The sequence below is a fragment of the Phyllostomus hastatus genome, unplaced genomic scaffold (assembly GCF_019186645.2).
Source record: "Phyllostomus hastatus isolate PE091 unplaced genomic scaffold, TTU_PhHast_1.1 phas_contig_86, whole genome shotgun sequence".
In the NCBI taxonomy this organism is placed as follows: domain Eukaryota; kingdom Metazoa; phylum Chordata; class Mammalia; order Chiroptera; family Phyllostomidae; genus Phyllostomus; species Phyllostomus hastatus.
Genome location: NW_025333977.1, coordinates 88,539,279 through 88,566,513, shown reverse-complemented (window position 1 = coordinate 88,566,513; position 27,235 = coordinate 88,539,279). Strand labels below are relative to the sequence as shown.

General features: G+C 34.7%; 1 protein-coding gene across 4 annotated transcripts in view; it reads right to left on the bottom strand.

Moving 5' to 3' along the window:
* Positions 1-27,235, bottom strand: part of STXBP5L (syntaxin binding protein 5L) — a 346,905-nt gene that overhangs the window by 239,593 nt on the left and 80,077 nt on the right. For all 4 annotated transcript variants that reach the window (XM_045851924.1, XM_045851926.1, XM_045851925.1 and 1 more), the window contains exon 7: positions 20,204-20,267. In XM_045851924.1, the coding sequence (XP_045707880.1) occupies positions 20,204-20,267 (64 nt within the window). The remainder of the gene's footprint in view (positions 1-20,203; positions 20,268-27,235) is intronic.

The following is a 27,235-nucleotide window of genomic DNA, read 5'->3' as shown; positions in this document are numbered from 1 at the left end:
AACTTCAGTAAATATTCCAGGTACACTTAGAATATAATGTGTAGTCTGCAGGTATTGGGTGTAATGTACTATAATGTCAATTAGGTTGAATTAGTTAATCATGTTCAAATTTTCTTTGTCCTTAATATTTATTTCTTTTCTCTCTCTTTCTCTCTCTCTTTCCTTACTCAGACAAGTGTACTGAAATCTCCAACTACAGTTTTGGGTTTGGGTATTTTTCATTTTAGTTCTGTCAAAGTTGCTTTATATTTCTTAGTTCTGTCAGTTTCTATGCACACATACCAAGGAATCATGGAAAACAAAAACATTGTTCAGATATGCATGTTTCAGTTAACATGGTATCATGTAAAGCAAGCATCGCCTATACAATATGAAACTATATTATTACATATACAAATTGAGAATTACATCTTCTGCTGAATTGACTATTATAAAATCCTCCCTTTAGAGAAAGTGTATCCTCTTAAAATTCATAAACTGAAATCTTAACTCTGTATGTGATGGATTAGGAAGTGGACCTTTGGGAGGTTATGATATAGCTCATGAGAGTGAAACCTTTATGTATGGGATTAGTGGTCTTATACAAAAGACTTAACAGCTCTCTTGTCCTTTCTACCATATGAAGACACAGTGAGAAGATGGCCACCTAGGAACCAGGCCCTCAACAGATACCTAATCTGCTGCCCTTAATATTGGACTTTCCAGCCTCAAAAACCATGAGAAATAAATGTTTGTTGTTTAAGCCACTCATTCTATGGTCTTTTTTGTTATAGCAGCCTGAACTAAGATGTCTACTTTGCCTGATATTAGTATAGGTGCACCAGTTTTCTTTGTTTAGGGTTACACTGTATCTTTTCCCATTCTTTTACATTAAATTTTCTATATCCTTAAGTTTAAAGTGTGTCTCTTATAATAATGTACTGTTGTTTTCAGAAGGGAGAGGGGAGGGAATTTCAGGGGAAGGCGGGGAAGGGTTGGAAGGAACTAGTATAAAGGACACATGGACCATAACAAGGGGGGTGGAGATGGGAGGGAGGTAGGGAGGGATGGGGAGGTGGGCTGGGATAGGGGTAAAGGGCAGAAAACTGTACTTGAACAACAATTAAAATAAAAAAATAACATTATTGTTTTGATACATCTTCATATTACTGTCCTTTAGCCTATTTAATATGTATACATTTAATATAACTGCTAACATACTTTTGAACAAATCTGCCTACTTGTTTTATAGTTGTGCCATCTGTTTAATGCTACTGTTTTCTTTCTGGTTTTCTTTTGGGTTAATAATTATTTATGATTGCAGTATCCTACTCTATTAAGTTACCCATTAGACATATATTATGAACCTTTTATTGTTACCACAATAATACAAAATGTTTCCATGACTCATCAAACTATAATGTAAATTAGTATTTGTACTACTATCTGGAAATTACAAGGATTGTAGAACTTTAATTCATTGGGTTTCATACCAACTTTTGACCTATTTTTAACTTGTGTTTTAATTCTCAGTATGTTATACTCTCAGAACTCATTACTATTATTTGTATCAAATAGTTCCTTATATTTTTTCATGTTTGTTGTTCTTTATTCCTATTTCTTCTGTGTTCTTTTAAAAGGGATCAGTTTCATCTTCTGAGAGAATTCCTCTAGTTTTTTTCATTAGAGTACATTTTCTATTAATGAATTCCTGCAAATTATTTTAAGTTGCAATAATTTCATCACGTTTTTAAGGATTTTTTTGTATAGTATATAATTCTGTGTAAGCAGTTGCTTTTTTCCCAGAACTTTGACATTACTCAATTGTGTCATATCTCATTTTTCTGTTGAGATGTGTGCTGTTAGTTTTATTTCTCTTTTGTTTTTCTATACTATGACTGCTTTTAAGACTTTTCTCTTTGTCTTTGATATCCCTAGGTGAACTTTGTTTTATTATAGTCTGTTTTGTGTCTGTAGTACATCTTGGATTTAAATATCTGTCATTGGCTTTAGAAAATTATCATTGATTCCTTCTTCATATATTGCTGCTGTCACATTTATCTCTGTTCTTCTGTGACTATAGTTACACATTCTTACTATATTTCAAATGCTCTTTATCCTTTTATCTCAACATCCTTTAGTCTGGATATTTTCTTCTACCTTCCAGGTCATTAATTCTCTCTTCACCTTTTTATAATCAGTTATTTTATTGTTATATTTTTTACTTAACTGATGAAATCTCCCTTATTTTTAGTTTATTAAACTTTTCAATCACACTTATTTTAAAGTCCATGTTTAATGACTGGTATTTGAACCTTCTGTTCATCTTCTTCTTTTTGTCCTATCAGTTTTTGGTGAATTCTCCTCTTTCTGATCTGTGTATAAACCATGTTATTTTTACTTGACACATTGAGGCTAACTGTGAGAGAAATGTAGAGAGAGACAAAGGCTCTGAGTAATGTCTTCTTCTCTCATCTTTATTTTTTTTTCAGGCAGACTATGGAAGATCAAATTAATACCAAAACAATTGAGATAATGTTAACATGGATTTGAGTCATGTAGAGGGTTCATATATTTCCAGTTAAATCTTACTTGTAGGGCATACCCTTTTGAGGTCACAATGAAAATGTGGAGCAATTACAAGAGACCCTTATTTTTGACTTGCCATGAACTTCTTTTTTATGTATATATTTATCCCCACTTTTCTCCTGTCACAAGAACCTGCAGAAAATTCTGCTTAGCCTCTCAGCTAATAACTTTGTTTTTATATACTTAGTATTTTAGCCATTATTTTCAAATAAGAAAATGCCTAGAAGGAAAGGGTGGTATTTATGTTTGGTTCAATTCACTAGGTATCTCTCTATGGGATCTAGGACCCACAAGTCTTCATTGCCTTTGTTATTCTCTAATGCCCTCAAACAAATTTTAAAAGACATTAGATTTTCTAATTCTCTCAGTGAGAGGACTTATCTGAAATAAGGAAGTCTGCCATTATCAAAAGTATAAATACCTCAGGAGTTAAATTTTATTTAAAGACAAGTTTTCACCCTGGGTGGCGTAGCTTGTGGATTAAGTGTGGGCTGCGAACCAAAGCATCGCAGGTTCAATTCCCAGTCAGGGCACATGCCTGGGTTGTAGGTCACAGCCCCCAGCAACCGCACATTGATGTTTCTCTCTCTCTTTCTCCCTCCCTTCCCTCTCTAAAAATAAATAAATAAAATCTAAAAATATATATATTATAAAGACAAGTTTTCAGCCTCTATAGAGATGATCACAATTTTTTCCTTATATCTGTTAACAATATAAAGTATATTAAGGAATTTTCTTATAGTATTCATACTTGTGCCCCTGGGGTGAAACAATGCATATCACAGTGTGTTATTTTTAAATATGCTATTAGAACCTGTTGATATTTAAGATTTTTCCATTGATATGAATAAGTGCAATAAATGCATGTTTTTCTTTTTGTGCAATCTTTACCAGTTGCGATTCACAAATAAGAACAATTTGTATATTTTTCTTGTTTTAAACTACATTTAGAAAAAGGGTTAGTAATTTTTTTCTGTAAAAGGCTAGATAGTAAATATTTTAAGCTCTCCACACCCACCATACATGGTCTCCAATAAAACTTTATTTATAATGAGAATAGTTGGTCCAGACTGTCCCACTGACCATAGTGGAAACCACTACTTTATAATCATTTGTGTAGCATTGGAATTATATAGTATTTGAAAATTTAGTAAAATTTCTCTGCAAAACCACCTGGGCCCGGCACTTTTGTATGAGAATAGTCATTTAATAACTTTCCCATTTCCTTAAACTTTCTGTCTCCATTGATGTCAATGTTGACAAATTTGTTTCCCTAGGAAATTACCTAGGGAAAGCGATTTACCTAGGCTTTTAAATCTACCTGCTTAAAGTTGTATAAAGTAATATAATGTGAATGTGTAAAATTTTCCTTACCTTTAGAGTGTGTCCTCTTTGTTTCAGGTATTATTTGTGCTTCTTTGTTCTCTCCCTTTTTTTTTATAAGGTCAGATAGCAGTTTGCATATTTTATTTATTCAAAGAACCAGTATGTTAATTAATTTTTAAGATAACTTAAAATCAAGAGAATTAACTTTTCATCTTTGCCTCTTCTGCTTCCTTTACTTATTTTCTTGTTCTTTTTCTAGCTTTATGTTGAATTGATTTATTAAATTTATTTAACTTTCTAATTTTTATTCATAAGTATTAAAGGCTATAAATTATTTTATAACTGGTTTAATTATATTTCATAGATTCTTATATGTAGTGTTACATTGCTATTAGTTTTTATATATTCATTTTTTGTGTGTGTTTTATATTAGACCTAATGTTAATAGTTTTTAAATTTCCAAGTAAAAGTAATTTTTGGTTTTTGATTTTTTTTATTATTGTGCTTCACTATATTTATATGAAATGCACAATCATGTATATAATTGGGGACCAATTCATTTTAAGGGTTTCTCTTCATCAAGGTCACCCCTAAGTTGAAATGTAATTGAGTAGTCTGTGCCCAGATAGTACCAACCAATCACATGGCATCTATGAACCAGACTTGAATTATGTCCTCTTTTATCAGTTTTAGCTACTCCCCTCCAATCCCCTAATGCCATATATGTAGGTTGAGAGAAAGGCATTGTTGCAACAGATTAAATTCTGGGATTTTTATTTATCCAATTTATTTATGCCTTTTGAACAGTTCCAGGCTGATTTCCTGAATATGCCACTTCCACTGTAAAATGGATTGTCACTTCCCTCACCAAATGGTATGACTCTTCATATGGCAACATCTAATTCATGATGGACAGTTCAGGTTTCATAGTCACTGGTATCCCATGGTTAGGTATTCAGTCTTTACAAAAGCTCATCAGCATGCTAGGATTTGCTTTGAAAATGGAGAGTAATGTTGTGAATCTCTTATTGGGCTTTCCAGTACAGCAGTCTTATCTGCTAGATATATTTATCTTCATCAGATCTGCTAGATTATACATACCAAGTGGTAAAGTACCTTGCAAACTGGCTTGTACTTAGTGAAAAGCCCTTGTCCCCCCCACCCCAGCACCCCCAGGCCCCATTCAAAACTGTCAGACTTTTGCACAGCCTGGAAAAAACTTTATTTGAATAGAAATTTCAAGGGGTATTACAGACTATTATCCAAATCCAAAAAGGTTCACCAAGTCACATGACACTTTCTTAGAAAAGTACAAAAACTTACGCTTTACCATAGAAGAGATACCCCTACATACCCCATACCTTCAGACCCTCAATACCATCACATACAGAGTGAGGTCCTAGGCCTTTGAAGGATTTTCTTCCCACTCTCTGACACATGAGTCTTATGAGTTATATACATATTTGCCACTTCTGCTAACCAGATCCAACTAATATCATATAGCAAAAAAAGTGAATTGGTATCCTTTCTAAAGAATGTGAAGAAAATCAAGGTTCCCGAAGGATATATTATGATAGAAAAGAAAAATAATAGTGCTAGGGAAAGGCTGTGAAGTTATATACTTTCCTTTCTATAAAAGCAAGCTGCATTTGATCCTTCCTGCTGATTGACATTGAGTTCACTAAATCAATAACTGATTACAGCTGGCCAAGATGGAGGCATAGGTAGATACGCTTTTCCTCCTTGCACAACCAAAAGAAGGATAACAAATTTGAAAACAGAGACTTCTAGCAAGATGGAGGCATAGGTGGATGCACCGTACCTCCACACACAACCAAGATTAGAACAACAACAATTTAGAGGCAGAGTAACACCCAGAACTGATAGAGAATTTACCTGAATGGAAGTCAGACAGCCAAGAAGTTGAACTAGACCCATTCATCCAGATAGGTAGGAGGGGTGGAGAGGAGCAGCCGGGGCGGGTCGCAGCACGAAGAGAACAGGGAGAACTGGGAGCATAGGGCAACCGGGAGGGAGCACGTGAGGCATCTGGGGCAGGCAAGATCGCAGCGGGGGACCCTGAGTATGCAAGCGGCAGCTGGCAGACCCAGTGAGGTAGCGATTGTGGGCCAGGGCAGAACGTGCAACCCAGGATCCCAGAGAAGGGACTAAAGTCCCAGGAGAATGGAGCTACCGACGATTGTTCCCTCCCGCCCCCACATGCAATGTCACAATCTAGCGACTGGGGTGCCCAGCCCCGGTGAACACCTAAGGCTCGGCCCCTCACTATAACAGAAGCGACCAGACCAAAAAAAAAAAGAGAGAGAGAGAGAGAGACAGAGAGACATGTCTCAAACAGAAGAACAGATCAATGCCCCAGGACTCCTCCTTTTGAGCGACCAAGAGATAGCCAATCTATCAGATGCACAGTTCAAAACACTGGTGATCAGGAAGCTCACAGAATTGGTTGATTTGGGGCACAAATTAGATGAAAAAAATGCAGGTTACCATAAAAGAGATGAAGAAAGATGCATGGAGAACCAATAGTGATGGGAAGGAAACTGGGACTCAAAACAATAGAGTGGACCAGAAAGAAGGAAAAGACAACCAACCAGGAAAGAATGGAGAAATAAGAATTCAACAAGGAGAAGCTTAGGAAGCTCCAGGTGTTTAAACGTTCCAACATCTGAATTATAGGGGTACCAGAGGGGAAGAGGAAAAGCAACAGATTGAACACATATTTGAACAAATAATAAAGGAGAACTTCCCCATTCTGGCAAAGGAAATAGACTTCCAGGAAATCCAAGAAGCTCAGAGAGCCCCAAAGAAGTTGGACCCAAGAAGAAACACACCAAGGCACATCATCATTACATTAGCCAAGGTAAAAATGAAGGAGAGAATCCTAGAAGCAGCAAGAGATAAGGGGACAGTAATCTACAAAGGAGTTCCCATCAGACTGTCATCCGATTTCTCAAAAGAGACCTTACAGGCAAGAAGGGGCTGGAAAGAAGTATTCCAAGTCATGAAAGACAAGGACCTATATCCCAGACTACTCTATCCAGCAAAGCTTTCATTTAGAATGAAAGGACAGATAAAGTGCTTCTCAGATAAGGTCAAGTCAAAGGAGTTCATCATCACCAAGCCCTTATTTTATGAAATGTTAAAGGGACTTATCTAAGAAAAGAAGATAAAGAAAAAACATGTATAGTAAAAGGACAGCAAACTCACAATTATTAACAACCACACCTAAAGCAAAACCAAAAGAAACTAAGCAAACAACTAGAACAGGAACAGAACCTCAGAAATGGAGATCACATGGCGGGTTAGCAACAGGGGAGTGGGAGGAGGAAAGAGTGGGAAAAGGTACAGAGAATAAGTAGCATAGAATATAGGTTGAAAATAGATAGGGGGAGAGTAAGAATAGTATGGGAAATGTAGAAGCTAAAGAACTTATAAGTATGACACATGGACATGACTAAAGGGGGGGATATGGGTGGGAGAGGGTGTACAGGGTGGAGGGGAGTGAAGGGGGTAAAATGGGACAACTGTAATAGCATAATCAATAAAGTATTAAAAAATTTTGAAAACAAACAATGACCAGAACTGCCAGGAAACTGAAGTGCATGGAAGTCCAAAAACCAAAGAGTTAAAGAAGAAACATTCATCTAGACTGGTAGGAGGGGTGGAGATGGGCAGCCAGTGTGGAGAGGACACATGGCAAGGTGGTGGCTAGAGGACTGGGGCAGGCAAGGTAGCAGCTGGCAGAGCAGGCAGTCCCACATTTGTGAGAGGATAAAACAGAAAAAACAACTGGGGAGTGAGACAGACTGTGCAACCCAGGATTCCAGTGAAGGGAAATAAAGCCTCAAAACCTCTGACTGAAAAACCTGTGGGGGCTGAGGTGGCAGGAGAAACTCCCAGCTTCACAGGAGAGACTCAGATTCCTAGAGCGTACACAAAACCATCCACCCAGGAATCAGCACCAGAAGGGCCCAATTTGCTTGTGGGTAGCAGAGGAAGTGACTAAAAGCTGTCAGAGAGCTGAGCCAGTGGCATTGTTCCCTCTTGGACCTCTCCCCCATTTACAGTGCCACAACGCAGCAACGTGGGTTGCCCTGCCCTAGCAAACACACAAGGCTGGGCTCCTTATTACGTAACAGATGTACTGAGACAAATATATATGGACCAAATGAAAAGAATAGATCAAAGCTCCAGAAAAAAACAGAATTAGGTGATCAAGAGATAGCCAGCCTATCAGATGCATAGTTCAAAACACTGGTAATCAGGATGCTCATAGAAATGGTTGAGTATGGTTGCAAAATAGAAGAAAAAGCGAAGGCTATGAAAAGTGAAATAAAGGGAACAACAGTGAAGGAAAGAAAACCAAGACTCGAATCAACAGTCTGGAGCAGAAGGAAGAAATAAACATTCAACCAGGATGGAATGAAGAAACAAGAATTAAAAAAAAATGACGGGAGACTTAAGAACCTTTGGGACAACTTTAAAAGTTCCAACATCCGAATCATAGGGGTGCCAGAAGGAGAAGAGGAAGACCAAGAAATTGAAAACTTATTTGAAAACATAATGAAGAAGAACTTCCCTAATGTGGCAAAGGAAATAGACTTCCAGGAAGTCCAGGAAGCTCAGAGTCCCAAAGAAGTTGGACCCACAGAAGCACACACCAAGGCACATCATAATTACATTACCCAAGATTAAAGATAAGGAGAGTCTCTGAAAAGCAGCAGGAGAAAAGGAGACAGTTACCTACAAAGGAGTTCCCTTAAGACTATCAGCTGAGTTCTTCAAAGAAATCTTGAAGGCAAGAAGGGGCTGGAAAGAACTATTCAGAGTCATGAAAGGTAAGGACCTACATCCAAGATTACTCTATCCAGCAAAGCTGTAATTTAGAAGGAAGGTCAGAAAAAGTGCTTCCCAGATAAGGTCAAGTTAAAGGAGTTCATCATCACCAAGCCCCTATTATATGAAATGTTAAAGGGACTTATCTAAGAAAAAGAAGAAGAGCAAAACTACGAACAGTAAAATGATAACAAACTCACAACTATCAACAACTGGACCTAAAATAAAAACAAAAACAAAAACAAAAACGAACTAAGCAAAAACTAGAACAGGTACAGAACCACATAAATGGAGATCACATGGAGGGTTATCAACAGGGGCGTGGGAGAAAGGGAGAAAAGGTACAGGGAATAAGAAGTATAAATGGTAGGTACAAAATAGACAGGGGGAGGTTAAAAATAGTATGGGAAATGGAGAAGCCAAGAACTTCTATGTATGACTCATGGACATGAACTAAGGTGGGGGAATGATGATGGGTAGTGGGGTATAGAGTGGAGGTAGAGGGAATAAAGTGGAGAAAAAAATGGGACAACTATAATAGCATAATCAATAACATATATTTTAAAAAATAACTGTTTACAAGTAACAAACTTCTCAAATATGCTGATACTCAACTTTCCAGAGCATTCCTTATTAGGCAGGTTAAGTGAAGACAGTGTCCTTAGGAAACATCTAGGGAATACAGCCTGGACAAATATAATATATCCATTTTAACAGTCCCTTTTCATTGTCCTCTGACCCCTTCTCCAATGCTATACCAAAAGGCTCTGGCATCTCTACTTTATTAACTGTATGCCTTTGTTGAGTCCAGGCTTCAAAGAACCCCTCCAGCAAATTATTAAGACCAGATTCCAGTGTTCTCAAAGCATTAACTCTCAAATCATTGTTCAGTGATGCTCAATAAATGAATTCTCCTCCAAGTAGCTGCCCAAGTTCAAACCCTTAAAAAACACTCCTACACAGTTGGGGTCAGGGGATGGATATTCTATTATTTTCATAGGTACTCTATTTCTTCCTGGAGGAATATGTATGCTATGTTAAATTGTGCTGATATTTGAGGTGTAATCTGTATATTGTCCTGAAGGTAATGAGATTAGTGGTTGGTCTTATAAGTATAAACACCAATAGGCAAAACATATATCTCAGGTGAGGTCACTGCACAGTCTCCTAGAAGAGGGAAACTTCTCTGGAAACAGTGAGAAAGGTACTTCCACTAAACAGGAGAGTTTGAAGAAATTGAAGGAGGTGGAGTTTACAATATTCTCAGGATAATGGTCGCATAATATCCCCCCAAATTGTCTACTCAGAATTTCAGAATGTTCTTTATTAGAAAATGGGATCTTTGCAGATATAATTAGTTAAGAATTTCAAGATGAAATTTTTCTTGATTTAGGGTTGGGCCTAAACCCAGTGACTGCTGGCCCTTTTAAAAGAAAAAAGAAGACAGAGAAGAAGGCTATGTAAAGGCAGAGGAAGAAACTGGAGTTCTGCCACCAATCAAGGAACATCAGTACCATCAGAAGGTGAAAGATGAAAAGAAGGATTTTCTCCTCGAGCCTTCAGATGTAGTATGGGCTGAAGACCTTGATGATTTAGGATTTCTGGCTTCCAAATTATAAAATAATAAATTTCTGTTATTTTAAGGCCCCACCTTTTCTTCCTGTTTTAAGTCACCAGGAAGAGACTTTGCTTGGGGTGATGGGCACAAGATGCAGTGCACAGATAATGTTTCATTGAATTGTACACTTGAAACCTGTATGGTTTTGTGAACCAATTTCACCTCAATAACTTCAACTAGAACTCAAGTTGAATAGAAGTCCAACAACTATGAAATGAAAGAAACCACATCCATCAAGAATGGTAGGAAGAGAGAAGAAACAGACAGGCTGAGCCTATACCCATATATGGTGGATAAAAATTTGGGAGTGATATCTTAGAAGCAAGGGGTCCCAGCTCCACACCAGGCCCCCACAGCCCAGGGTCCCAGTGCTAGGAAGATAAATCCCCATAAATTCTGGCTGTAAAAAAAAACTGACTCATCCACTGATTGAGTCAGTGGAAGAAACTTCTGGAGTCCCAAGCAGTTCCTCTTAAAGGAACTAGGTATACACAGACTTATTCATACTCATGTCCTCTGAGCTCTAGTAGAGGGAGTAGCAGCTTGAATGGTACCAACGGCATATGGGAAGGAACTAAAGAGTCTGACTTCAGGGTGAGAGCTACAGTACAGCTTTCTCCCAGACAGAACTGCAAGCAGAGGCCATTGTTCCTTTACTGAATCATCCCCACACAGAGCCACAGAGCTGGGAGGAGGGTGCCATGTCTGAGACCCCATCAACTTGGCTAACACTCTTTGCCCCATCCTAGTGATTCTCTGAGGCTCTGCCCTACCCAATTTATAGGCCAAGCCAAGCTGTTAACAGTAGTTTTTCCATATGAATGACTTGTCTTCACTGATGCTTCACATCTTTCTAAATCATCTCAAACAAGCAACAGCAAGCCTCAGCTAGCCCACAGCCCCCATACCTCTTGCTCAGTGGCCTCAGGCCTGGCACTAGTAGCAGCCAGCTTAAGTTCGCAGATTGGCTTCACCTGGGAACCTCTAAGCCCAGTACAAGCAGCAGCCACCTAGAGATTGCTTTGTAGCTCATACTGGGTGGCTTGGAGTAGAACACAGGCAAGGGCTGACATTGGCCTGTACCACCCAAGAAACTCCAGAGCATGCACACCCAGTGGACAGCTACACACCACGTCAGAGTACCACCATCCTGCCTCTGCCAGCTGATCCTTTGTGGAAGGTGGAGGTTGGTGATCAGTGGTCACAACCAGTCTTTGCATCTCATTGGCCTGGGAAAGTCCCTCCCATTGACCTGCTGACAGCAATCAAGACTCAACTTGAGTTGAGTATTGAGTATAGAGGGAGGTATACTCAGTCCACATGGAGGGCACACTTCAAGTACCCAGCTTGGATAATAGGGGAGGCTGTGCCACTACAGGACACTTACTACATTAGGCCACACTTCCAAGACAGGAAGTCATAGCAGCTCTACTGAATACACAGAAACAAACACAGGGAGGCTGCCAAAATGAGGAGACAAAGAAATATGGCACAAATGAAAGTACAGATGCAGAAAACTCCAGAAAAAGAACTACACAAAATGGAGATAATCAAACTATCAGATGCAGAGTTCAAAACACTAGTTATAAGGATTCTCAAGGAACTTAGTGAGGACCTCAACAGAATAAAAAAGGTTCAATCAGAAATGAAGGATACACTAAATGAAATAAAGAACAATTCACAGGGAATCAACAGTACAGTGGATGAAGCCAAGAATCAAATCTATGATTTGGAACATAAGAAAGAAAAAAAACAACCAATCAGAACATCAAGAAGAAAAAAGAACCTAAAAAGAAATGAGGATGGCCCTGGCTAGCGAGGCTCAGTAAATTGAGTGCTGGGCTGCAAACCAAAGGTTGCAAGCTGGATTCTCAGTCAGGGCACATGCCTGCATTGTAGGCCAGGTCCCCAACAGTGGCACTCAAGAGGCAACCACACACTGATGTTTCTCTCTCCCTCTTTCTCCCTCCCTTACCCTTCCTCTAAAAATAAATCAATGAAAAAAAAAAGAAGCGTGAATAGTGTAAGGAGCTTCTGGAACAACTTCAAGCCTTCCAACATTTGTATCACAGCAGTGCCAGGAGAAGAGAAAGAGCAAGAAATTGGAAATCTATTTTCGAAAAAATAATGAAAGAAAACTTCCCTAATTTGGTGAAGGAAATAGACATGCAAATCCAGGAAGCATGAAGAGTCCCAAACAAAATGGGTGCAAAGAGGCCCACACCAAGACAAATCATAATTAAAATACCAACTTTAAAGATAAACAGAATATTAAAACCAGCAAGAGAAAAACAGTTACTTACCTACAGGGGAGTTCCTATAAGAATTTCATTTGATTTCTCAAAAGAAACTTTGTAGGCTACAATGGGATTAGTAAGAAATATTCAAAATCATAAATAGCAGGGACCTACAGGCAAGATTGCTCTACCCAGCAAAGCTATCATTGAGAATTGAACAGTAGATAAAGAGCTTCCCAGACAAGAAAGAACTAAAGGAGTTCATCATTACCAACCCATTATTATATTAAATGTTAAAGGGACTTATGTAAGGAAAAGAACATTAAACCTGTGAATAATAAAATGGAAATAAGTACATATCTAATGGAAACTGAATCTAAAAAACAAACTAAGCAAACAAGAATGGAGACAGAATCATGGATACAGAGAGCATTTTGATGGTTGTCAGATGAGAGGGGGTTTGTGTGAATGAGTGAAGAGGTAGGTGAGGGCACTAAGAAATATAAATTGGAATTGGTAGTTACAGAATAATCATGGAGATTTAAAGTACAGTGTAGGAAATGGAGTAGACAAAGAACTTATAAGCACGATCCTTGGACATGAACAATGGTGTGAAGATTGCCTGAGGGAGTAGGGGGTGCTGGGGAAAGGAAGAAAGGGGGAAATTTGGAACAATTGTAATAGCATAAATAAATAAATATATATATATCCTGGGCCTGTTTTTAGCACAGTCTTCCTTAGAGCAGCAGTAGGTAAGACCCTTTAAAGCTGTCTTAGAAGACTTCTGGCATGTCCTAAATCAGTAATCAATTTTTCTGAGTTATCTTACTTTCACACAGTGTCCAGTTCTTTGGAAGGCAAAATAATAGCCCCACAAAGAAGTCTATGCCTTCTCCCCAGAAGGTATAAATACTACCTTATTTGATAAAGAAAAAAGGTAGACTTTTCAGAAACATGGTTTGTGGAAGAACTGTGGGGAGAGCATCATGGATTATCCAAATGCTCCCAATCTAATCAATCACATGAATCCTTAAGAGTGCAGAACCTTTACCAGCTATGGTTAGAAAGAGATGTTATGATGGAAGAAGATCAGAAAGAAGTTGTCTCTGAAGAGGAAAGAAGGGGGCTATAAGTCTAGGAATGTGCATAGTCATAAAAGTTGAAAAGGCAAGAAAACAGATTCTCCTTTAGAGCTACCAGAAAGGAATGCAACCCTGGTTATATCTCTGTTGTAGCCCAGTAAAACCCATGTTGGACTTCTGGCCAACAGAACTGTAAGAAAATATATTTACATTGTTTTAAACTACTATATTTCTGATAATTTATGTTGGAATAGAAAATAATATAAATGGCATCAAAGAGAGCTATTTTATTTCATCATGATTATAATTATCATTGCTTTTTATCAATTAAGCACTACAAGTACCTGATCTCCCATTGTTTTACCTATCTCTCAGCCCTTCATCCCAATTAATTATAGGAAAATGCTCAAGTAATTGTGATGTCACTGCATGAAAGGGTTTAATACTCTTCACTTGACACCTTCAATGGGCTCTTTGATTTTAGATAGGAGACAATCCAACTATACAATCCCATCCTGTGGGTCTGCAATCTATAACAGGAGTCAGCAAACTTAACATAAGGGGCTTGATAATAAATATTTTAGGTATTGTAGGCCATATAGCACTGTCACAACTGCTCAGCCTTGCTCTTGTAGTAAGAGAGCAGCCACAGACAATACATTAATGAATGAGTATGGCTGTGTTCCAATAAAACATTTACAAAAACAGGCAGCATGCTAGATTTGTCCCATGGGTTGTAGTTTCCAATCCTTAATCTAGAACAGTTTTGACAACTATTGTCTTAACCAGGGTCCTGTAAAAACATCCTGAGGCAAGGCTTAAATGCTAATGTTTCTCTGAGAAGTACAACCTCAGGGCTGTAATAATAAGGAAAAGTAAGGTAAATAAGTAAAAGAAGATTTATTATCACACTATTTCATTGAAAGAAGCTGAAGAGACAATCAATTACTTAGCAAGTGTATCTACTTTGTGTTGCAGGAAGTCTCTGACAGTTTACATGGAAAAATCATGATTCAGAATAGCTCAACCACAGGGAGGGTGAGAGGGGGAATTATTTTATGTGTCTTGTCTAATATAGGTCAAGGTTTTCTCCATAAAAAGTTAAACACCACTTCACTCCAGAGTTGTGTCCTTTGTCCCCTTTGTCAGCTATTAGGGAAGCCAGACCTCATGCTTTCTAGTAGGATACATTATCTGCATTCAGAATTAGGGGGAGGAGAGAAACTCAGAGCATAGCCACTCAACTTCAGGAAGTAGTACTGCATGAAATGACTAAACCTGCCAAAACTGAGGTGAAGCAAACAGCCACGGGGCTGGGGTGAAGCAAGGCTGAGTGACTTTGAGGAGACATACAAAATACTATGTATAATACAGACATCTCTCATTTCAAGATCACTGTCTTCTATTTGATAAACTAATATGAAGTTTCTTTAGTAAATGTTATCTTAGGGAGAGGGCGGTCTATTTTCTGATTTTATAATACAATCTTGTATCAGTACAGACCTTAACATAAGTAATTTATTCCTTCTTTCACTTCACCAACAAGCCTCAATGGAAGCTTTCCCCTTCTAGGTTGAATTTATCCCAGAAATGCAAAAGTGTTTAAAATTAAAAGACCTATTAACATATTTCAACAAAATAACATAACAAGGAACAATCACCTTGTAGCCTGACAGTTAGCTTTTTTATTGTAATGTAAGTGCCTGACATAAGCTTTTAATTGCCAAGGCACCCTGTTAAAGGACATCCATCTCCAATAAACTCACTGTCAGCTACAAGACTAGATAAAGACCTGCACCACCCATGAATTCCCTTATTTTTAGCCTTTTTTTAAAAGGTAAGATTTCCTTCTTTTTTTTTTAAAGATTTTATTTTTATTTATTTTTAGAGAGGGAAGGGAGGGAGAGAGGGAGAGAAACATCAATGTGTGGTTGCTGGGGGCTGTGGCCTGCAACCCAGGCATGTGCCCTGACTGGGAATTGAACCTGCGACACTTTGGTTCACAGCCCGCGCTCAATCCACTGAGCTATGCCAGCCAGGGCTTATTTTTAGCTTTTTTAAAAATTGAATTTATTGGAGTAATGATGGTTAATAAAATTGTATAGGTTTCAGGTATACAATTCTATAATAAATATACCATCTGTGTATTGTATTGTATGTTTACCACTCATCCCAGCTCAAGTCTACTTTCATCACCATTTACCCCACCTTTACCCTCTTCTACTCCCCCCTCTTCCCTTGTTTTTTAAAAAACTTAGGTTGATTTAGACAACTGACAATTTGACTGATGGTTTGCTTTTCCCTTTCTGCATTTTACTGCTCTTACATATTAAATTTTCCAATAAAAAGTGAAACTGCTAAACCCTAGGGTCCCCACACTCGACCCCTAGAAAAGCAGAACCCCAGGTCCAGATGGTTGCTCTCCCTACCCATGACCTTACTTCTATTGCCCCAGGCATGCCCTTTGCCCTCCAGGACCTGTGAATAATAAATCTTGCTTGTCAAAGCTCCCTGGTGGTTGTTGCTGAGGTGTGTTTTGCAATCATAAAATATCCACAAGGGCCAGTCGAGCCACAACACTGACTCCAAAAAGAGAGATGTCTGTGGGGTCTCACCTCAGACTCAGATGTGTGCCCTGAGGCATTTCTAGCCAATAGCATCTCTATCAATAGGCTGAGACCAGCACAAATCACATCTCAATATACGTGGAAAAGCATTTGAAGCCATTAATAATTTAAAACTCTTAGGATATTAAAAATAAATGAAAACTTTTTAACTTCATAAAAGCAATCAACCAAAGACCTGAAGCAAACATCTTACTTAATGTTAAAATCTTGGAGGCATTTCCTTTGTGGTTTGAAACAAAATAAAGTTCCCATTAAAACCATTTATATTCAACATTGCACTGAGTTCATATGCAACAAAACAAATACATACATAAAAACTATAAATATTGAAACAAAGAAATAAAATTTGTCTATATTTGCTATACTTTTACATAGAGAATATTCCTGAAAATCTAAGGATAGCTTTAAAAACAAAACATTCAGTGCTATAGTTGAATACAAAATAACAAAATCAATATTTTATATGCTAAAATTCAAGTATAAAATTGATTTTTAAAACGTTAATCACAGGAGCAACAAAATCTATAAGGCACTTAAGATGAAGGTAGCAAAAGATATATAAGACTTTTGTAAAAGAAGTCATAAAGGTATATAGAAAAACATAAAAGCGAGCCAAGCTAAGTACAGAGTAGGGCAAGTTGTGAGTATATAAAAGAGTTTATTCTTGTATTATTTATTAATTTTTGTATTATTTTTCATACTAATAACTGTAAAACTACTTTTGCCCCACCCTGTATATTATGTTTATATCTTAATGATATAAATTTTTTCTAAATTATTTGGCATGTCCAAGTTGCAAACAATATCCTGGCAGGGATATACACAGAACTTGATAAACTGATTCTAAATTTCATATAGTAGAATAAATGGTAGGAAAAAGCTAAGATAGGAAAGGGAGGAGGAGGACTACAAGATATCAAGATATTTTGTGAAGTTATTAAAATGTGCTATTAGTAAAACAATAAATATAGCAGTGCAACAGAGTAAAAAGCCCAGAGAAAGACCCACCCCAATATGGGAACTTGATATATGAATGAGATGTCCTTATACATCAGTGGAAATCGAATTGATTATTTCAATAAATTAATTATTTACATGTAAAAATAAAATATACTGTATTTTTAAAAAGTATTTTTAAAACAAAAGTATACCCTTATCTCAAACCAAAATAAAATAAACTATATATATATAGATTAAAATCTAATTTTAAAATGGAAAGCCTTAAAACTAATAGAAAATAATAGGATTATATTTTCTCCCAGAAAAGGAAACATTACTAAGAAACAAAATGCAGGAATCAGATTAAAACTGATAAAAATAAGTAATAAAATAAAAAACTTCTACATGACAAAAGGCTACAGATGAAAAAACTAATCTATAAGAAGTTAAGGATTTATTCAAGGATATATGCTAGTAAGTAGTAGAGCCATAATTCAAACATATAGTTTCTGACTCTAATACTAATTTTTCTAAATTATACAATTAACACAAATTTTATTCCTTCATAAAACTTTGAACAACACAAGTAAAATAAGGATAATTTTGACCATTTTCCAATCTCCAGTATTCTCCCCAGATTTATACATATACTTTCAGGCTTTCTCTCTTGGATATTTGAATATAAAAGTAAAAATACAAATGCATTATTTAAGTGGTTTTACATTGTATTTATGGTTATGCAGCTTTTTTTTAAAATGTAGCATTATGTTAAGTGAAGTAAGCCCGGTGGTGAAAGACAAATACAATATGATCTCACCTATAAGTGGAACCTAATCAACAAAACAAACAAGCAAGCAAAATATACCAAAGACATTGACATTAAGAACAAACTGACAGTAACCAGAGGGGAGGAGGGAGAGAGATAATGGAAAAAAGAATGGGAAAGGTCATCAAGGAACATGTATAAAGGGCCCACAGACAAAGATGTGGAGGTAGGGGGAGGGCGGGGATGATTGAATGTGGGAGGTGGGGGTGGGTAGGGTGGAGGAAAATAATGGGGGGGAAATGGGGACAACCATAATTGAACAACAATTTTAAAAAGTGTGGTTTAAAAAATGTGGCTTAAAGGACTTTCCATATCAACACAGTGTTCTACAGTATGAATATATAAGCATTCATTTACTACCTATTAATAGACTTTTAGGCTGTTTTCAAAATCTTGTCCCTTGGTCATGTGAATAGGTTAGATATCAGAAATGGATTTTCCAGGTCATAATAAATACATGTTTTAAATGTTCATTATGCCAAATTGCCCATATTGCTGATTCTAGATGCCCATTTCTCAATGCCTTTTCCATTACTTAATATTATTTTTAATTTTTAATATTTTGCCACTCTGATTAGGAAGAAAATGGTATATTGCATTTCCTTAGTGATTATTAGTGAAGTTGTTTCTTCCTCACTGCCAAACCATGCTCTCTTAAAGGTAACAAGGGCACCATGCCTTCAATTCTTAAAACTATATTTTCCAGTAGACTTACTCTTCCATGTTTCTAAATATATGCATATTGCCACTTTTTGTTTTATTAATTAGACATTACTTATTTCCTATTATGAAATAAAAGGATTTAGTAAAGTTCTTTACATATTTTGCATGTTCATAATTTGCCTGCTGTATATGTAGCAAATACCGCCCCCTACTTTGATGCTTGTCTCTTATCATGATTGTCTTGTTATGCTGTAGTCCTTCAAGCTTTTAGGCTTTGTATCTTGCCTGAGGATGTCCTTATTTCACAGTAACAACCAATTTCCTACAGTGTCTTTTAAAACTTCCTGAGTTGCAATTTTAATATTTATATGTTTTCTCCATCTAGAATTTATTTCTGAGTGGTATGAGGTAGAGGTTGTACCATTTTATTTAAACCAAATAGCCAATTGTCTAACACCATTTACTTAATAGTATATCATGTTCTAAAACATCTCTAAAATGTGCAAAATTCTCCCAAATGTCTGAACCATTTCTGAATATCTATTGATCTTCTTTATACCCTTGTACCAATATCACAATGTATTTCTTTTTTGAAAATGTCTTGACTACTCTTAAACATTTTCTTTTTCTTATGAATTTTAGAATCAGCTTTTGAATTCTTTAAAAATAAATAAATTTTGATAACATCTGATTGGAATTATACCATGTTTATGGATCAATTTGAAAAAATCCAATGTTCTTTCTATTGCCATGAGGCCAATTTGTTTTTCAGGTTCAATATTTATTAGGCTAGTTCAGTTTCTATCATTTAAAAATAAACAAAGAACCAAACCTAAGCTAAATAATTTATTCAAGTGTTTTTATATTACATAACCAAAATTATACACTTGAAGAAACAATATTTACATAAAAGTGACACTTCAGAACTTTTTATGTTATTAACTTTGTTTCATTATCATCAAAAGAAGATTCTGAATAATCAAGGTGAATAGGATTACTTCTATAATCTGAGAACATTTTCTATATTATCACCTACTTATAAAAATCAAGATTGGCTAATTTATGATTATTCAATATTGGTTACTGATCATTATCAAAACTGAATAGCAGAAGCCAATGATTAACAATACTAAAAACTATATTGTTAAATTCAAGCACAGACTATCTGAAAATTAAAATTGTACCATGTGTTACACACCTTCCTCAGCATTCTACAATTAAATATCAACTTTACCTTCAGGTAAAACTAAAGACTTAATTTGGTACCATTATTAGAGTGAATAATTCATTCATTCATTTATTAATATTTGCTCATTCATTCATTCAACATATTCTAATCTTAAATGACACTGAATGTCATGAACTGTGCTAGAGATGTTAGGTATCAAATAATAGTAATAAATACCTTTATTCAAGAATGAAGAAAATAAATGCAAGAATAATGGTATTGGAATACTCACTTTCCCTTCATCTCTTGGGCTATCACTTAAATGTACAACTGGACCTGGATGAGTCTTTGTGGATCTGTTAAATCAATTTAAAAAAGTAATTAAAAAATAAACATTAAAACACCTTTCCACTAGAGACAGGCACAAAGAAACTAAGATTATACTGGAATACACTTCCAATATTCTGGGGTTTAGCTTAAATTCATTTGACTTTTGTGTTGTTTTCCTTTAAGATTACTTTTCTCTTTCCTATTAACATTATTAAAGAAGGTGTGATTTTTTAAAAAAATCAGGTTTAAAAACTTAGATCCACATAACAATGGGATTCTTCATTATCTTATGTGTTTGTTGCCAAATCAGGGCCTCTGAAAATTTGAAATTAAACACATACTTATCCAAACAAAGGAAAACTTACACAACCACAACATTGATGCTGCAAACCTGTTTCAGCCAAATTGAAAAGTTCATACTTGATTTAAAATTTCATTTTGACATAAAATTTCTGATTTGTGCCTACAAAAAGTACAGAAGTTCCTTCTATTTAAAAGAAAATTCTCTCTCTAGTGGTAACTAGCATACAGAACACTGACCAACCAGGGAAACAGTTTGTTGGTTACGTCTCATTTATCTGGTTTCTAGGGTAATTGGTAATAGATCATTATGAGTTTAAGAGCATATTGATAAAGAGATCTGTATTCTGTCAATATGACTTTAAATTTATTCTGCTATGATATCTGGTATGTTTATTTTATATTTTCTACTTTAACTTAGATCACTGTTGAATGTGATTGTGTCATGACTATGACATGACCTGATATGACCGCTGATTTCTCAAATCTCCACATTCTTTCTTCAATGACCTAAGTGCACCAGATTAATTCTATTATGATTATACTGGCACAATATAATTTATTTTTAAAAAACAGAAAAATCATCAAAGATTCTGTATAAAGCAATAAAAATTTAAATTTTAGAAACTCTTTGGAATCAGAGAAAAGTGACAAATTATGTAGCTCCAGGTTCCCCAAATACTGACTCCCCTGAGTGACTCAAATGAATAAATACAAAGTTATTAGATATTTTGTTAGTGGTTTTGTCTTAAATTTTCTCATCTGAAAATGGAGGTAGTAGCACTAACCCTAGTAAAGGACTGTGAGGATTAAAAGATACATATAGCACCTAATATAATGCCAAAACATAGTAAGTACTCAATAAATAGTATGTATTATGATTGTTGTAAATCATTGGAATAATGGAAATCAGAGTTACTATTTGCATTCTGGAATATATGCAGGCAGAAAGAAACTAAACAAGGCTTCATAAAAAGTTTACAGAGCTTTTAGCAGTTATATCACTTACACATAAATGTAGTGTTTTATTATAGTATAAATGCCTCTGAGAAGGAACAATGTACCTCGATTATCCTTGAGGAACTAATAATATCCAACAAATCATAAACTCCTATCTCTCTCTTGGGTTTGATTGGAGCAACAAATACCAAAGTGTAGTCCATGATAAACTACTGAACATATAAGGCATTTCACAATGTTTCATATCAAAAAAAGTTTGGGAAGCGCTGAATGGGGCAATTAAACATTTTCTTTTTCTGAAGAACTTCTTAGGGCTATATTGTGCAAATGAGCAATGCAAATGTTCAATATTTTCCAAAATTATTGATCAACAGAATCCTTTTTATTATCCTTAAGGAAATCACTGAAATATACCTTGAGAAACACTAGTTAGATGATTTGCAAGACTTCCATTCAAGTTCTCAGGCTTTAGAAAACACTCAAGTTCAGAAAATAATCTAGCATTAAATCTCTACTGTTTGTAATTATTTTATAATGCTATAAGAAATGTAATTTATTGTAAAAAATAAAACTCAGAAAATACCAAAAGTTAAAAGGAAACATCTCTCATTATTTCACTGCCTAGAAATAATGACTGACATTTTGATGTAATTTTTCTGACCTCTTTCCTGACATTAAACTTCCAAAAAATCACCAAGCATTCCTTGCAAAACCTATGGCCATTAAAAGTTGACTTTAAAAAATAAGAATAGCATCTGTACACTCCAGATTCTGTGAATCCCACAAGAATTACATCAGGTAAAATTATCAATAAATTTAAATTCATATATACCTATCAAATAATGCCCAGTAATTCTTCTAAGTATCCCTATTTATATCTCTTTCTTCCACTTACCACAATGGCTCTTGATAGTTTTCTTCATGAACTTTCTGTTTCCATACCTTAAATATTGGTATTCTTTTGTTTTCTGTCCTAGACTGCCATATATTTCCCTCTTAAATGTGGCCATGAATTCAAGAGCCCACAGGAGCCAGGCAGGTATTTCAAATGAGTTAAATAGGCTGAATAAGAACTGTACTAAATTGGATAGCATATTACCCATCTAATAAATGATAGATTTAACTCACTTCCAGTTAATCACTGACTGCCATGCAAGAACGCTGGACTAGAATTGTCTCAGTATGAATCTTTTTCATAAAAAGGTCAAAATTTGAACTTTTATCTCTACAATTTTTAAATGTTACAAATTAATAATTCAGACATATTTAAATATTCTAATGGCCAAATAAAACATATCTGTGAATTGATTCATTCACAGATTCATTGTGAATGTCTGTGAATTGTCTGTTAATGTCATATCTGTGATTCATTGTCTACTAGTTTGCTACCTCTTTCCTATAAACTCTTCAAGAACAATCTCATCTATTCTCATGGTTTCGATGAGAATGAAAATTCTGTTCTCATTAACAATACAATAACTAATAATAATACAAGAATAAACTCTGTTTCACATACTCACAATTGTAAACCTATTTTTACCCCACCCTGTTGACTATATCCTACCTACCATTCTCCCATACCAATTCCAGGTGAATGCTTTATAAACACATACAATCAACCAACCTAAAATTGAACTCATTATTTTACTTCCAACCTATTCAACCTCTTGCATTCTTTCACTAAGTGGCACTCTAACCTACATAGTTGCTTAAACCAAACACCTGGGGGTCATTTTTAATTCTTCCCTATTATCTTTATATCTTCCTGTAATACCCAAGTCTTGCAGCTTCTATCTTTTACTTCTTTACTATGTTAGCTTATCTCCACTCCAAAATTCACCATCATAATTTTTACTGAGAATACAGTCTTTTCTCATTTCTCCATACCTGCAGTCAGAGTATCTTCCAAAATGTAAATTTGATCCAGTCAATTCCTTGCTTAAAACTCTTCAAAATCTAGCTCCTGGCCTTAGAAAAAGTCCAAACTTCTCAAATTATCTTATAAGACCTGTCATGTTATATACCCAGATTACTTTCTGTTTTATCTTTGCTATCCTCTCCCCCAGCCATTTCAACTAACTAAACTACTTAAAACTGAGGCATGGAACAAAAACTCTCTCACATTTCCATCCTGTAAGCCTCTGTCCCCACTTCTTGCAACACCCTCCCGCATCTCCTTAGTTCTTCACTCATCTAACAAACTTGTCCTTCAGATCTCAGCATAGATGTAAATTACTTCACAGATACTTCTCTGAGACCCCATGTCTTTATCAGGTGTCCTCATGGAATTGCCACATTATATTTCTAATACATTGTAATTGGCTTTTTAAATAATCTAATCCTTATTAGAATGGAAGCCCCCAAGTAAGCAGAAATTATGTATTTACCATATCATACTACTGTTCGTTGAGACATATTTATTGTATGATAAATACAATAAATATTGTATTTATATTTATTGTATGATAAATATGTCTCAATGAGCAGTAGTTAAATATTAATAAAGCTCCTATACTTATGATTTAATTCAGAATTTCATGTTCACATTTTAATATATAGAAAAAATAGGTTACATTTTTTGAAGAGCTAGGGTTATCCTATAGACACAGCTATTTCTGTGCTATAAACTAGAATATATTTTCCCACAGAAATATTTTTAATGTTAGTTTTGTTCTATAATACTACTTTGTGAGATGTTCTGCAGATGAGATCAGGCGTGTTCAGGTGGTATGGCTGTAGATGAGATATTCTACAAACATCACTGTTTATATGGAAAATGTCTTCCAGTTTCCAAATCATCAATATATTTTCTTTTTTGAGAATTGAATTTAATTACAATTAGGAGACTTCACAAAAATAGCAACAGGCTGAATAACAAAAATTAAATAAAAAATGATTTCAAGTAAGGACTTCAAAATAATTTCACATATCTCTTAAAGGCAATTCTGCATTTGTCATGCTTAGAAAATGCATTGTTAAAATTTGTGTCTAAAATTCTCTTGTAAAATGACTTTTTAATTAAATGCACATTTTGTCCCATGTACTTGACATATTAACAGTAAGTAATATGCATTTTCTTCTGTATCTCAAGAAGTGGCATTTAAAAGTCTTTGGGAGATTGGAAGTTGGTATTTATGTTATATCTAGGTTTTCTTGTATCTGCCTAGAAAGCAAAGATTCTATATATTTTTAAAAAATAGTTATGTATTACATTGTTATATAGTTATGTATTACATTACATAGTTATGTAATCAGGTACTTGATTACTTAAAAACTCATATTCTTTATCCTAAGAACTAAAATTTGGCTAGCCTGTATTTATGCTTGACAACTTTATTGTCACTTTGGATAAATAAATAATATTATTTCATAATGATATATAATCTTTTGGTCAAATATGTTTGACAACTTTCCCAGGGTTTAACTTTTAAGAGACTTTTCTTGACCTAAAATTGGCTTTGAGTAATTCCAAAGGGTCCCTGGAATGCTTCAGGGATTCATTCTTTCTCCTTATGAAGAAGAAATTTTGAACTAATTAGGCCTACTTGATATGCTTAAAGTACACGGGAAACTTTGTCAAATAAAGAAACAATAACTATGTTCTATTTGTATACACATATTTTATTATTAAAATGGATGTTCTAGAGCTTATATAAAAATCTCCAGGAGTCTTAAAAAATAAACTAAAGTAAAATTATATCTAGAAAAATGAAAATACACTTTTGGAAATCTAGTGAGTAAACCAAAAACAGTTATGATGTGAATATTTCATGAACATTTTCAGAGGCATGTACAACTCTATAAAACACTGGATTCATATAGATGTTAGATTCTATTCTGATGCCAAATTACACGTGTAGGATCATATTATGAAAAATAAAAGTGCTTTATTTTACTTTAATTTTTCCTGAGTTTCCCCTCCTTTATATACATTTTAAAACTCTTAATTAGTCCTGAAATCATAAAGCATAGATTATATAGATATAAATAGGTAAAGTGTAAGTCACTATTTCAGGTAGTATTAATTTGGATTAAGAAAAGGATTCGTTAAGTAAATGAATGTGGAAACAACACTGAAAAAGTGGTAAAATATTTTACCTGTTCAGATAATAAACTCTTCTTAATTATTTTACCATCATTCAACTGAACACAAATAGTACATCTGTTATGATTTATACTACTATTAAGTTTTATAGAAGTTCTATAATTGGATCTCTCAGGCTTACTTGTGTTTTTATCATATCCTAAAACAGTACTATGAAAACAAGCATTAATTATTAAGAGATACTTAAGAGATATGTAAAATTATTTTGAAGTCCTTACTTGAAATCCTTTTTTTATTTAATGTTTGTTATTCAGCCTGTTTATTGCTATTATAGGACTAAGATTATAGGGGGAAAAGCCATTACCAAATAGCTAAAAAAGTAAATATCTTTCTGGTGGAGACATAATTGTTTATAGGATAAATGTCTTTAAAAATACACATACAGAATGGTAAAATATATGTAATCAAAATAGTTATAACAAATTACAAATGAAAACTGTAAGTCAATAGTACTGTGTAACTATCATAGCAACTCTTCAGTAATGTCAGTCATTTCGTAGCCACTCTGTGGAAAGTGTCAAAATAAACCAAGTATGAAGAAAAAGAAAAGAGCAATAAACAAAAATTCTGCCCTAGAGCATCTCTTAATCTAATGACAGAGAAAAATTGTCATTAATAAAAAACTCACTAAGAGATAATTCAAAAAGAATATTGTAACAAGAATATAACTAGTAACAACCTTCCCTATTAAGTAATATGTGTATGTTGAAACATTGGGGGTATGGAACAGTCAACAGTAAAACTTTATGAAAATAGTCTGTTTTAATCAGCATTTGGGGGAAGAAAAAATTACATACTTATGAGAGAATATGAGAGAATGAGCCAGACTCAAGTCAAAACTTTATCTTATAAAGGAACTAATAATACATAGAACATAAACATTTATTAAAGAAAAATTGTTTTTCTGATTAACCAGGAGAATTGTCTGTGTATATATTACAAATAGATGGCTCAGAATTCCATGAAGTTTCATGTGTGAGGGATTTCATATTTTATACCTGCAGAAATGTAGATATCAGAATCAGAGTGGTAATTGCCACATACCCAAACAGCTGTATACATCATAACATACATAAAATAGTAATTTTTATAATAATTAACATAAGTTTATAATAATTTTATGTAATAATTAACATAAAATATTAATATTGATTCCACTTTGAGCCCAGAAAAATATGTTAATGAGGCAAATGAAAAATAAGCTAATATTAAAAAAGTAGGTTTATAGTTGTTCATGTGGAAAATAATACAATAATTAATAAATAATAATTCAAGAATAAACTGCTTTGCATACTCACAACTGTACACCTACTTTTGTCCCACCCTGTATGTGAACTGATTGTGATTATTTTTACATAAAACTAACTGTAGCCACAATCCACTTACCATTCTCATTGGAAGTAGTTACACTAAAGTTGACTATAAAGAATGTGATAAGATTGCCTTGTGTGACTTTTAGAATTAATATTTTATCATCAAATATGGCACATGTATCCTTAATTACTTACAGTATTTGGAAAATCTAAAATTAGCATGTGTTAATACTACAATATCTATTGTAAAAAGCCTTTATGTTTTCAAATTATTTTGGCTGAACTTTTCACTCATATTAATCATAAATTAGTTTTA